Here is a 14,073-nt window from a genome sequence, read left to right as displayed (position 1 = left end):
GGGTTGATTGGAGTTTGTAAATTGCCAGTAGATGTGAATGTGAGTGTGTCTGTGTATGTGTTTCTCAGCGATGGACTGACGCCCTGTACAGGGTATAACCCCGCCTAACGCCCAATAACAGCTGGAGATAGGCACCAGCAGACCCCCACGACCCTGAAAAACAGAACAAGTGGGTGAGAAAATAGGTTGATGGATGTATAATAATAATAACTCAATTCAATTTAATTCAACTTCATTCATATAGTGCCAAATTCATGTCATCTAAAGGCACTGATCACAGAATACAAAGTTATCTATTAATGACAAAAAAGCTAAGTTGAGCATCGCATTAGTTTAGGCAGACACAGAAGTCAAGCTAGCCCAGCCCCTTCATCTGTCAGTAGCTGTTAACAACTGACAGAATCCATCCCCTAATAAGCTAATCATCCAGCTGATCATGTTCCATGTTTCCCATTGGTTAGAGTTAGTCTCAGCGCTGCATTTAAACAAATGCAACACGCCTGCTTCCGCACGCTTTGTCTGCAAACATCTTGCAACCCACTCCCACCCCAGCTCCTCCTCTTTTGTCCAATTAAACTCTGTCTTTTGTTGCCATCTAACGTCTGTCCATCTGTTCCGGGGGGTCCTGCTGACCGCTCTCTCTGCTTATGCCTCTCCATGTAGTGCATGGAAAAGCGAATAGACGTCCCAGAACAAAGTTTTAACGCCAAATCTAAAATGCATGTTAAATAAAACTATTTGACTAAAGTGATCCTGACGGAACTAACATTGAATAAACCTTGAGCAGAACCAGACTCAGAGGTGGCAGCCATCTGCAGGAATGGTCATTGTTAGTGGACGGGAACAGGAGAACAGGATAGAGAGAACACAAGTGTGCCACGAGATGGTCAAATGTCCAACCACAGATCAGAAACCATCAGCTCGAACGTCAGGACAGTGAGAGAAAAAGGATCACAAAGAAAGCACAGACTGCAGAGAGAAAAACATGTTAGAGCATCAATATTGACCTGACATTAATGGGTTAGGGGAAAAAAGTGCAGGATTTTGGGAAAAAAAGAAACAATTATTTACAACTGAATTATTTGGTCATTTACACAATGATTCATGTTTTCTGTCATTTTCACTTTCTCCTTCTTCAATTTAACAGAGAATATCAAACTAAAAGTTTTAAAAAAAATATTTTCATCTCACTTTTCATTTGAAGATTCAAAAGCTGAGAGCATGAGTGCGTGCTTAGTACTCCCCCTAGAGGAGGCTAAAGGAAACTGCATACGATATACTAGTTTCTAAATGTCACTTATTTTTAGTAAACGATGTCCTGGCTAATAACCCATGCATTTTTCTCAAAAAAACAAAAAAAAAACATTAATTTTTCATTTCTTCAAACGTTTAAAAATAATGTATAAACTTGTTTTAATTATTTTTAATGTATTATTTTAGCTGGCATTTGCAGAGACGGACTAAAGTAAAAAACTAGTCTAAAGAGTTTTCATCTCCCTGTCCACTAATCCCAAATAATCTGGATCTGATAACCTCTCCTTTGTTCCTGCTCATGTTTTAAACTCATTTTCTTATAGTTTGACCTGTAGTGGTCTCTGTTTATATACATGGGGATGGATACTGTGAGTTTTTTTTTTTGTGATCCTTCAGCGTCATCAGGCACTGAAATCTTTATACATAAATTAAACCATGACAGGATTCATAAAATGTGATTGGCCTCTTGAAACTAACCAACAATGTACCACAGTCCACTAGTATTTCACAGTAAGGTGGTTGAAAGTCACTGATAAAAGCCACAGATTACATAGCAGAGAATGGTTCTGAAATTGTCATAACTCAAACTAAAGTAGATTTATTACTAAACTAAGTACCAGTAATAAAAGCTCACAGTTCCATATCATCACCCTCATCATAGCAAATGTCATTATTTCTGGTTATTGTTACAGATTCTGCCTAACTAATGTATTTTTATAATAAAACAAAAGGATTTTTTTTTTTTTAATGAAATAAAATGTAAAAAAAAAAAAAAGTACTATATAAAAATTAAATGAGAAACAACATTTCAAATCAGCCCAAAATGACTTAGGCACTTTTGCTTTGAAGTGGCTTAAAAGTACAATTTAACAGTTTAGAACATGACACACACACACAACTTAGAACTACCATTTAGCATTAAGAGATAAACTTCCATCTCTTTTGAGTCAGGTTTAAAGATTCCCCTCAATAGTTCATAGTGATCCATTGGGTTCATACAGGACTACATCTGACTCCCTGGTAGTTGGATTAGAAAGTAAATAAATCCAGTTCACCATCTCCTTTCTTTGCTTACATGCATTGTGTGAATCAAGACGCACAAACTATCGTGGCATGGTAGTCATTTATTAAAAAACCCATACATCTTTAAATATGCAGGAACAACAAAGGGGGAAATGTACATTACAAACAAAAAAATAAAGAAAAGAGTTGCAATGTGAGGACGATTTAAGTTTAACATATCCAGTACGGATCTGAACGTAGGCCCCAGTGACGCTTTGATACGGATGAGGACTTTTCTACAGGTGACGCTGCTTTAGGATGGAGTCTCAGCTGAATTTGGCTTTAGAAAAGTCCATTTCTGGATGTTGAGCCATGAACCTGTAAAGACCATGTGTCAGTCAGTGACATCTCTTTAACATACATTATTATAATCCACACTTTGCATTCAGCTTGATACATTATTAGATGTGGGGTGTGTGTCTATACTCTTGGGCACTTTTCCAGTTTAGAAAAAAAAAGAAACCTTGCATATAACTGATGAGCCAGCGTTTCATAAAAGAGCTAGACAGTGGAATGACAGAAGATCCCTTTAAAAACCAACAGCTCTGATAGGACACAGTGAACCTAATGTCTATAAAGACACTGTGAGACCAATTATCTCTGTAGCGAGCACTGAACTGTTTGTGTAACTCTTAACAAGATCCTTTGGGGTAACACGACCAAACAAACAGGAAGTGATTGTCAGAACAGGAACACTGGAAGTGAGCCAGATCCTCACTGGGACACAAGCTGGGTCTAATAAACAGACATTGTCTGAAACCTTACAATCATGTTAAATGTAATAGACACAGTGGTTACCACCATGACAGAAAACATTCTAGATATACCACAACCCATAAAGAAGATATTGTATGTTGCATGAGTGCTTTACCAGGCTAAAGCTTTCAACTGTAACTACATAAACATAGTGAACACTGCATCTTAAAGGCTGAAGATGGTGACGACCAGGTCCCATTTCTGCCCATACGCAACAGATTTAGCTCGCTATTAACATTAAGTAACATTACCATGCTATTTAAGTTAGCTATAGCCTTAAAGCTTGTCCTGCTAACATGTAGCAGTATGGTAATGTAGCTAGTAAACAAGTATGCTTCACCTATTTGTAGCTAATAATGTCTGACTTTTACCATTACTCTAAAGAAAGTTATTAACTTTATACAAGGTACATTATTATTATTAACTTCTCCACTGATTTAACATAGCCATCATTATTCTACACAGACTGTGCAGAAACAGAACAACTGTAGTCACATTTGATTAAAAAATAAATAAATAAATAAAATCTCCTTTTCAAAGAGAAATTGGTTCCCACTAATACATTCCAGTTGAGCAGTTAAAGCTGCAGTATGTAGAATCCTCTCTCCACTTTGTTTTGAAACCGAAACTTAACATCCCTTACCAGTATCTTTTGTGAACGCTCTTCTCAACTTTTTTCTAAATAAAGACAGTGACAAATGTAGGGACGTCATCTTGTGTTATTGGAGATTTTACTGGTGTTTTAGAGACATGAATGTACGTATCACTCTGTAGTTACCGTCTTATAGGTTTACACAAGATGTATCCCGTCTGTTCTCGCTCTCCCTCTGAAGAAAGTATGTGTGCTGCAGTCTGCTGCTCCTTTATTCTGTTGCTTTTCCACCTCACTCTGCATTTTTCCACTTGATTTGCCGTGTAATGTTGTGCCTAACACTGTGATGGAGACTTCTGCTGGAACGTCCGCTAATACACTTTTACTACCGATACTACGTGAACGCACATGACTTCAGTCGAGCAGCCAATTGAAACGCCCAAAACAGCTCATGGAGCACACGTGTTTGTAGAACAATCTCTGATTGGCTGAAATCCAGGAGAAGTAGCAGAGATTCACTGTCCACTCAGAACACTTGGAATTACAATATGATCAAAGATGATTATGGATTTTTATCCAAATGATGCCCAAAAAAAACAACTTACATACTGCAGCTTTAAATAACCTATTGTATTCAAGTAATTTTTTAATGGAAGTTTGTATCTGAGCTGAAAAAGATTCTCCAGGACTTAAGTCATTGGCTTTGGGGTTAACCCTCTTCACTTTACCAGCAGCGTTGGAAAGCAGCACACGTTGGTGATTGGTGGATTTCTGTCCAAACATCTTAAGCTGATGATGTATTTAAAAATCTATCTTTTGTTGTTGTAAATGTGTTTAATGCGTGTAACACTTGCTTTTTTAGGATGTCTTGTTTCTTCTGCTCTTCAGATGTGGGGAGGCCCATTGATTTCTGCCTTTGGTCGAACATCATCTTCTCCACCATACCCCGCGTCTCTCCGTCCAAGTCTGACAGCTAAAGAACAAAAACATTTGTTACCTCTGCTCACTTTGAGATGATGCTACTGTGTGATAAAGAAAAAAAAACTCATACCTTTGAGTTCTCAGGACAAACTTTCTTGGTGTTGATTTCTGGATCTGTAGTAACGATCTTATTCCACCACTCCATTTTATTAATCTGGAATAAAATAAATCATACCATACATTTAAAATCACATCAATATATAAGAAAGCACATTGCAGCAGAGGTAAGTGTTGGCGTTACCTTTTCTAAGTGGACAGTCACCACTTTGCCATCGTCTAAGAGCCAGGAACTCTCCTCCACCTTGATCTCATTGTACAGCTGGCCCTCGACCACGGGGGGGTGACCTTTCAAGCCCACTTTGATGGAGCGTCTCTGGATGTCCACGACAACGTCTCGACCCTTGATGCGGAAGTTCACATCGAAAGGCACAACCAGCTGCAAGAGGATTTCAAAATAAAACCCAGAGTGTAATCAGTGTTGTCACAGGTATCAAAGTAATGAACTACAAATAAAAATGATGCAATGTAGTCGACTTCACTGTAATAGAAACAGATTACGGATCTGCAGAATGATCATTTATGGTTGCGCAGCAGTTTTTAAAACAGGTACATATTTTGAAATTTTCATTTTGCTATTGCGTCAACACAAAATGCACCCACAGCAGTGTTTCCCACTGGACATAACTGCATGAGATGTGCTTGGATTCCTAATTCAATCACAAAAAACAGCCCAAATCACAGTTTTGCAGAGTTGGTGAACTATAACTACTGTAATCTAGTGGCAATTGGAAAAAAAAAAAACCAGAACACTGGAAGAAAAGATGAAACGTGTGCTCTCAGTTAACATGTAATTTGTAACTTTCTTGAAGGATGCAATCTTCCACGTCTTGATGATGAGGCAGTAGCTGATTTGGAAGCTGACTTCACATTAGAGGAGATAAAGTCAGTTATTAGCCAACTTCCAAATAACAAAGCGCCTGGGCCGGATGGCTTTGGAGCGGAGTTTTATAAAGTCTACAGTTCGCTTCTGGCTCCTCTCCTCCTCCGTATGTTTAATCATTGCAAATCTGCGGCCTTGCTACCATTTTCATTATATCATGGAGTTATCTCCTTAATTCTTAAAAAGGACAGAGATCCGCTGTCTGTCTCATCTTATCGACCAATCTCGCTTCTTGCTGTAGAAACAAAAATTTTAACTAAAATTTTGTCAAACCGCCTCAAAGAACATATCACAAAACTTGTACACCCTGATCAAACAGGGTTTATTCCTAAAAGACACATCTACTTCAACACACGTCGACTGTGTAATTTGATTTATAGTTCAAATAGGAACTCTGATGATTCTGTGATAATGGCTTTGGACGCTGAGAAGGCATTCGATCAAGTGGAGTGGCCATATATGTTTTCTGTCCTCTCTAGATTTGGATTTGGTGACACCTTTATTAAGTGGATTAGAATTTTATATAGGGAACCAACCTCATCTGTCATAACTAATAATAATATATCCAAAACTTTTCGACTCCACAGGGGCACACGCCAGGGTGATCCCATTTCACCCTTTATTTTTGCTTTAGCTTTAGAACCTCTGGCAGCCCGTATACGATTGAGTCAGGAAATATTGCCAATAACACACGAGGGCATTCACCATAAATTTTCTGCATATGCCGACGATGTCGTCCTATTTATTTCAAAGCCAAAAAAATCAATCAGTCCCTTGCTAAAACTAATTGACGAGTTTGGATTGTTTTCAGGATATAAGATAAACTGGACAAAAAGCGAGCTTATGCCATTATCACAAGACGTGGACTTAGACTTTCTGAATAAAACCCCGTTTAGGTTAGCCTCCGAAAAATTTGAATGCCTTGGGATTATAATTACACGTAAAATTTCAAAATTACTTAAAATAAATTGGGACAAAAAAGTTAATCAGCTTGAGAAAAATATAGAATTTTGGAAGACATTGCCTATTTCGATGGTAGGTCGGATAAATGCCATCAAAATGGTGGTGCTACCGAGATTCTTATATATATTTCAGTCAATCCCAATATGTATACCTCATTTATACTTTAAGAAGTTAGATTCCATTATATCATCTTTTATTTGGGCAGGTAAAGTTCCTAGGATTTCTAAAAAGCATCTTTTCAAAGACAAAATAAATGGTGGCCTCAGTCTACCAAATTTCAAATTATATTATTTAGCTGCCCATCTAAATATTTTTTCATTCTGGCGTAGCTGTACCCCAGGAATAGACTTGACGGAGCAGCCTCCATGGTTACTGATAGAACATTTGTCTTGTCAGCGGTCTTGCCTTCCTGCTTTGCTGAATAGCCCAACAAAAATTAAGAATACTGTGTATAAGAAGAACCCAATCATTCAAAACTCTTTGAAAGTTTGGAATCAATTCCTGCTGTTGACAAGGGCACCCAAAATGTACCTAGACACTCCAATATGTGATAATCATGCTTTTTGCCCTGGTTTGGATGATGCTTCCTTTGTTAGGTGGCGAGAGAGGGGCATTTTGGCTATTAAAGACCTCTATATTGATGGTTATTTAGCATCCTTTGAACAACTTAGAACAAAACACGACATACCAAATTCCCACCTTTTTCGCTTTCTACAGCTGCGTCACTTCCTTAGAACTAGCAACCCCCTGTGTGAGGTTGCTCCTAAACATTCAGCTTTAGATAGTGTATTAGCTGTAAAATCTTTTACCAAAGGGGCTATATCTACATACTACAAGGTTCTGCTAGGTGTGAGTAGTCCTTCATCTTACCTTTTCAGGGACCAATGGCAAGAGGAATTAGGTATTGAAATTACAGAGGAAAGGTGGCAGGACTGCATCAAGAATATTTATAACAGCTCAATTAATGCAAGGCACGTTCTTATTCAGTTTAGGGTTGTACATAGACTGCATCTCTCTCCTTCTAAGCTGAACAAAATTTATAGTAACGTATCAGACTTATGTGCTAAATGTTCAAGTGATCGAGGGACATTGTCACATGTTTTTTTGCAGTGTCAAAAACTTCAGGTGTTTTGGGACTCTGTATTTGATTTTCTGAAAAACTCTTTGGGCAGAAATGTCCCGTGTAACCCCCTCACGGCGCTGTTTGGTGTTACAGAACATGACTGGGTTTGCAATAGGAATGAAAAGCATGTAATTTCATTGTGCACTCTGCTAGCTAGAAAGGTTCTCTTGCTTTGCTGGAAATCAGACAAACCTCCAGCTTTCGATATGTGGGTAAAAGAACTTGGGAAGGTGCTCCATCTGGAAAAAATTAGATACCATTTAATTAACAAAGAAATTTTATTTTTAAAAATATGGCAACCAGCTATTTCCCTGTTGGATAGACTTAATTGAAATACTCATCTGTATTATAATCTGTCTTAAGTTTATTTGTACGTGTTACCACCTTTTTTTTTTTTTTTTTTTTTTTTTTTCTGTTTTCTGTTGTATGTATGTTGTTAAAATGATAAATGCAATAAAAATATATATATAAAAAAAAAACATGTAATTTGTAAACAACAAATGTATTGTGTGCGTCAGTATCGTCACATCACAAGCAAAATGTTGACATTTTTATATCTTTATGATGAGTCATCACCAAAAAAACCAAAGGCTGACCAAAAAGCCCTCGTACGGAGTGACTTTTGTGTTGTTTTTTTAATTTTTTTTTAATCGGTACCGTCGCAATAACTGTTGCACACTTGGACACAAAAGGGACTTCCAGGCATGCACGGGTTGTTTTAACACCCTTTTTAATCTGAAAAACATATTCATCAGCCGCACCATCTACTTAATACAGGCGATCTGCTCGGATGCTCCCGTCTTCACCCGAGGACCCCTGCAGCCCTTTAGCTGCCCCCGATGCTGCCTGCATGCATTCTCCGCTTATGTAATCGCAATCACCGTCCACGAGTATGTAAGCTCCGAGGAGTGCAGACAGTCCGGTCTCCACTCAAGTATGTTTGAGCCTTTAACAATGTAGCTTCCACCAGACGTAGCATGTACCGGCACGTGAAGCTGCTTGTTATGTTAATAACTCATAACGGATCATTCTACATGCGAGCACACGGATGTGAATGTGGGTTGAAATGTGTTCGGGCTTAAAAAAAAAACATCAGCTTCATTCAGGTCAAACAGGTTTGGGCCGTGTTCTGGGACCGGGTAAGGTCTTTTTTCGGCCCGATTAAAGCTCTACTGTGTGCATCCTCCACTTGGTAACCCATAGTCACCGTCCAATATAAACAGCTTGTCTGTGTCCTTAACAGTCCCAATATCACTGTGGGTATTATATATATATTAATATATATATATATATAGAATGTTATTTCTTATATACCAGGCATGAGTAACTAACTACATTCATCATGTCCCCTCACCAATTGATTTAAGTTTATTTCAAACATTAACACGACAGTGTATTTACCACAATGAAAATAATAATAATTTAAAAAAAAATTTCAACAAACAAAGCAAATTGAGAATAAATGGTTACAAAATCCGGCATGGGAAGCCTGCACATATTCAAAAAGGAGTAGGAGGAAGTAACTTACAGTCATTTCCAGACAATAAGCCGCTACTTATTTATCACGCTTTGAACCCTGCGGCTTAAACAATGACGTGGATAAATTGTGGATTTTTCCCGGTTTTAGAAGCTTCATGTCGCCATAAAATTGAGCTCCGTCACATTAGACCAGGTGGAACAATGAAATTAACATTAAATCGTTTTTGCTCACACAATCATTCTGATCACTTTGTCGTGATACACACTGCCTCATCATAGCAATGACGAGGAGAAATGTTGTCAGAGCGAGTGAGAGAGTGCGAGCGCGCGCTGTAACAGCAGCAGCAGTGTGGATGCAGTAAATGTCAACCAGTTTGTAATAGTAACATAACAGCATGAAGTTATCAAATCAGCACGTTGGATTTGTTCAGAAGCAATCGCGTCCGTATTCTGACTCAGAGTCCGACTCGTTGTGATCGTTCCGTGGTAGTTCACGGTAAGAGCGGACAAAGCGGTGTAAAAAGTGACAATAAAAAGCTGTAAATGGACTGATGTGTAGACGTGGGGCAGTGAGGAGGAAACTTCATGTAGTAAAGGAAACTTATCAGCCAATAGGGTGCGGCCTATGTTAGGCTGCGGCATTTGTGTGGATTTTTTTTTATAGAAAATTGCTAAATTATTGTAATGCGGCTAATAAAACATTGCGCTTTATGGCCCAAAAATTACGGTATATGATCCTAGCCCTTGTAATAAATAACTTTAGGCTTTAAAGTACGGCAGTAACAAAGATACCGTGACACGCAATCCCCCTATACTGTGAAAAATTCCTGGTGAGAATCCTGCAGTTACCATCACACAGTGGAGGAGATGTTTTGAACTTTGATTGCCAAAGAACGACACTTACATCCACTTCTGAAAGAGTCTGTGTCCACTTGTAGTTTGGAAGATCAGCTCCATTTCCTGCATTTGGCTTCAGTTTGTCTTTGTCCTTCTCATCTTCCTCCCCCTCAGAGTCAGACTGTAGAAGAACAAGGATAAAGAAAATCTAATTAACTAAAATACAGATTTTAATGCTAATTTTTCCCAATGGTTGCATGTGATTACTCACCCTGCTCGTTTTCTCCGTCTTCTCATTCTCTTCTTCATCTTTGCTCTTTTCTGTGTTTGCCGTCACATTCTTTTTTTGATCCTCCTCTTTCTTTTTCTGACAGACAAACACACATGGTTTGTCAAATAAAGTACATAAAAAAAAAAAATCAAACACTCAAAAGGTAACACAGAGACAGAAAATATCAGACTTGAACAATAAGAGTTCACCTTGTCTAGCTCCAACTGAAGCTTTTCTGCCTCCTCATCCGTCAGCTCCTGAATTCTTGGGCCATCCTTGCTTTTCTTCTTCCTCTCTTCCTCTGCTAGCTTAGCTGCTCGCTCAGCCTTCTCTTTCCTCTCTTTCTCCTGTTTCACCTGCTTGTCTTTGTGGACCTTCAGTGCTAGCTTGCTATGGTGGGCGTAGGCGTCCATTACAAGCTGCAGGGCAGAGATGGCCAGAAGTTAAAGGTACAGTTGTGTGTCTGCTAATCAATGAGCAGCTAATTGAAAGGAAATCATTGACACAATGTGTAGGATAGCTCGACTCACCTTCTCTGCAGCTCCAGCGTCGCCACCAGTGAAGAAGTCCGTTTTGCGTCGGAGAAAGCTGAAAAAAGTGTTGACCAACTGTTGGGAGGATAAACAAGATGAGACATCAAGAACTTATGGGTTTTTTTTATCCTTCAGCATATTATGAATGAATTTAGTTTTAAGTGTTGAACACCTAATTAACCAATCACATGGCCACAACTCAATGAAACAGGCAAAGGAGCCTGGTTTGATTGAGTGATACTACATTGATATTTGTCCAGAATTCTATTTTACACAACATAGAAAAGGACATTTGTGCTTACATTTATTTAGCATCATTTTAAACCTTATTTTGAAATACTGCTACAAACAATAATAGATCTGAGAGTGTGTGCCTCTGTGCACTGCTTCTCTCCCTCAGGGAAAACTGCTCCTGCCTTCACTCAAGTTTTCCAGAGACAAAATGGGGACAGCAGGTTTGGCTCCGTCTGTGTCCGATGTGCAGCAATACTTCTTAATCTGCTTAACAATATGAAGATTTTATTAAATGTGTGCTGTAACCTAGACCGTGAAGTCAGTCCCTGAAACAAGCCACATTATTACATACTACTAATGCTGCTGCACGATCAATCTAACCGTGATATTAGAACGTGATTATATAACTGTACGAAAGGAGCACAACGAGGTAGCCTAGTCCACGGCTCAAGGAAGCGGCGAGTTGGGAGCGGGGGGCGGCGCTGTAACACCCTGATGCCGAAAGCCACTGTTTTTGTGAATGTTTCTGTTTGCACTGTGCAGAAATGCCTCATTTTCTGACAGTACGGTAGTTTTTGTTATTCATACACAAATATTGTTAGTTACAGTAATGCAGCATAACTATTGTCTTTGCCCTTAATAAATATGTTTTTTCTTTATTATGAGAAAATAAATTGATAACAGTACTTTAAAAACTGTAATTTGTATGTTATGCTTGTTTGTTTTAAGTTAAATGATTTAAGTTAAAAGATCTGCATGTTTGTGAACCAGGCAAGAAGTGTGATGACACCAGGGATCACCAAAATGGTGCTCGTGGGCACCTGGTAAATGGTAAATGGACTTGATTTTATATAGCGCTTTATCACCACACTGAAGCAGTCTCAAAGCGCTTTACATATCAGCTCATTCACCCAATCACTCTCACACACCAGTGGGACAGGACTGCCATGCAAGGTGCTTGTCGACCACTGGGAGCAACTTAGGGTTCAGTGTCTTGCCCAAGGACACTTCGACACATAGTCAGGTACTGGGATCGAACCCCCAACCTCTTGATCAGAAGACGACCCACTACCACCTGAGCCACGGTCGCCCGTACAGACCCCCGGAGGGGCCCTCAGGCCTGTTCTAACAGCACCACTAGTCACCAATGAGCTCCGTCTAGGCTTCAAACTCACAAAATATAAATAATTAAAAAGTACAGATGTAGTCAGAGCTTTAGTAGAGCTAAATACACTTCATCGGGACTGCAGATGGAAAGTAACCTTATGCTAATTCTGGCTTATTAATGAAATTGTCATTAATATGCACTGTCCCTTTTAAATAAATTAACAAATAAAACCAGTTTTTGAATAAATTCAAGTATCTTTAAATGTTTATTTTCATCAAAACATTATTAGATATATGTTTAAGTATATAGGATTTTATTAAAGATGCTGCAGATTTGGTCTTTGGATTGTGATAATTTAAAAAACCTAAAAAGCGAGTTCTATACTTTTTTCTTTTTACATGATTGTTGAATTGTAAAAACATGTCATTAAAAGTAGTTAGTGGCTAGTAAAATAGGAAAATTTTCATTTCCTATTAAATGTTTCAGAAGTGGTTGTATTAAAATTAAACAATTACATAAGTTTAAGTGTTGAATGTTAAAACTGAAGTATTTTCTACCTATTTAAGTTAGAAAGTGTCTCGAGATACGTTAAACGTAGCCACAACCTCCGGTACGTTTCCAGACCTTTCTGCATAACATAATGTGCCTGTGTTTTCACCTAGGCGCCTGACTCAAGGATTCTTCCTTCCGCTAACGTGGGTTCGAATCCCACTTTTGACATACATTTTTCATTTTAACATATTTAACACATCCGACAAAAATGAACATTTTAAGGTACTTCCTGGTTTAGGGATAGGGCTAAAATAAAAGGGTTAGCAAGGTAACGTAGTCATACTACATAAACGCAGTGTGTCTGTAATACCAACGTGCCAGGATAGCCCAGTGGTCTAAAGGCACAGGACTCAAGGTCTCTTGCTTCCGCTAACAAAATTTCCACTGACGTAGGTTCAAATACTACATTTGACTAATAATTTTTTTAATTGGAACATATTTAACAAGGCAAATTCCACCTTTAAAAATACACATCTGACTAAAATAAACATTTAGGGGTTATGGATAGAGTTAGGGCTAAAATAAAAGGTTTAGTGGGGTAGCTAAAAATAAATGAAGTAAAATACAAATGACTGAACTTTAAGTCACATGGTGCACCTATCACGTGACCTAAACTGGCCAATGAGGGGCGCTGCGTATCCATAGAGTAGCATACTTTAACGTACCCGTAGCCACGGCTAAATAAATATGAGCTAAAATAAAACTGACGGTACTGTAAGTCACGTGGTACACCTATCACGTCACCTTCACTGGCCAATGAGGGGCGCTGCGTATGAATAGCCACGGCCATGTTTTTAACTTAGATTTGTTCTGCCAGAGCATCATTTTCGATCCATTGCATTTTTCGCTGAAAGTGAGTGAATACCAACAAACCTCCAAACATGGATTCAGATTAATCCGCTGGATCTCAATTTACTTCTCCCCCTAAAAGAGTGACATGTTTTCCGTTGCCTGCTATATAACATTTGTAGCATTATTTTCTACATTTTCCGGTGTGTTGTTAGTTGAAATCAACAACCCTCTTGATTCATATACTAAATGTGCAGTCCTAGGCCTGCTAAATAATCCTGAGGATTTGGAAATCATGTAATATAATTTGTGTTCTTGAGAACAGGTGAGGTGAACTAACTAGCACACAGGCTAACAGAATTAGCTTCCATGTGAGCACGCCAACCTTATCATGTTACTTCTCTAAATTACCTCTTGTATTCCTCCTTCGTGTTGCTGCGCCATGACCAGCAGCATGCCGTCATACTTTTCCTCTTCGTCACTCATGTCGGTGATGTAAAAATGGATTTATAAGTGCGACTATAGCGGTAAACGAGCACGATTTAGAAACCAACGAGAGGCCGGGGAAGAGTCACGCTGCACACTTCCTGGAAACAAGC

At 38.7% G+C, this 14,073-nt stretch overlaps 1 protein-coding gene across 1 annotated transcript; it reads right to left on the bottom strand.

The window, feature by feature from the left end:
- Positions 1-2,363: 2,363 nt before the first annotated feature.
- Positions 2,364-14,073, bottom strand: nudc (nudC nuclear distribution protein). Its single transcript, XM_028461994.1, has 9 exons — positions 13,886-14,073; positions 10,789-10,866; positions 10,468-10,677; positions 10,259-10,354; positions 10,055-10,168; positions 4,887-5,081; positions 4,716-4,799; positions 4,519-4,637; positions 2,364-2,634 (listed from the first exon to the last, which is right to left on the bottom strand). Exons 1-9 carry the CDS (start codon positions 13,958-13,960, stop codon positions 2,583-2,585), a joined length of 1,023 nt encoding a protein of 340 aa, XP_028317795.1. The 5' UTR covers positions 13,961-14,073; the 3' UTR covers positions 2,364-2,582.

This window comes from Gouania willdenowi, chromosome 11, assembly GCF_900634775.1.
Source record: "Gouania willdenowi chromosome 11, fGouWil2.1, whole genome shotgun sequence".
In the NCBI taxonomy this organism is placed as follows: domain Eukaryota; kingdom Metazoa; phylum Chordata; class Actinopteri; order Blenniiformes; family Gobiesocidae; genus Gouania; species Gouania willdenowi.
The sequence above is the reverse complement of the archived record's forward strand: the minus strand, read 5'-3'. Positions and strand labels throughout refer to the sequence as shown.

Excerpts from the sequence above, each read along its gene's own strand:
- nudc (XM_028461994.1), bottom strand. The coding sequence starts at position 13,960 with ATGAGTGACGAAGAGGAAAAGTATGACGGCATGCTGCTGGTCATGGCG. Across the intron at positions 10,678-10,788 it reads ACGCTGGAGCTGCAGAGAAG|CTTGTAATGGACGCCTACGC; the intron begins GTGAGTCGAGCT and ends TCTGCCCTGCAG. Across the intron at positions 4,800-4,886 it reads TGACTGTCCACTTAGAAAAG|ATTAATAAAATGGAGTGGTG; the intron begins GTAACGCCAACA and ends ATTTTATTCCAG.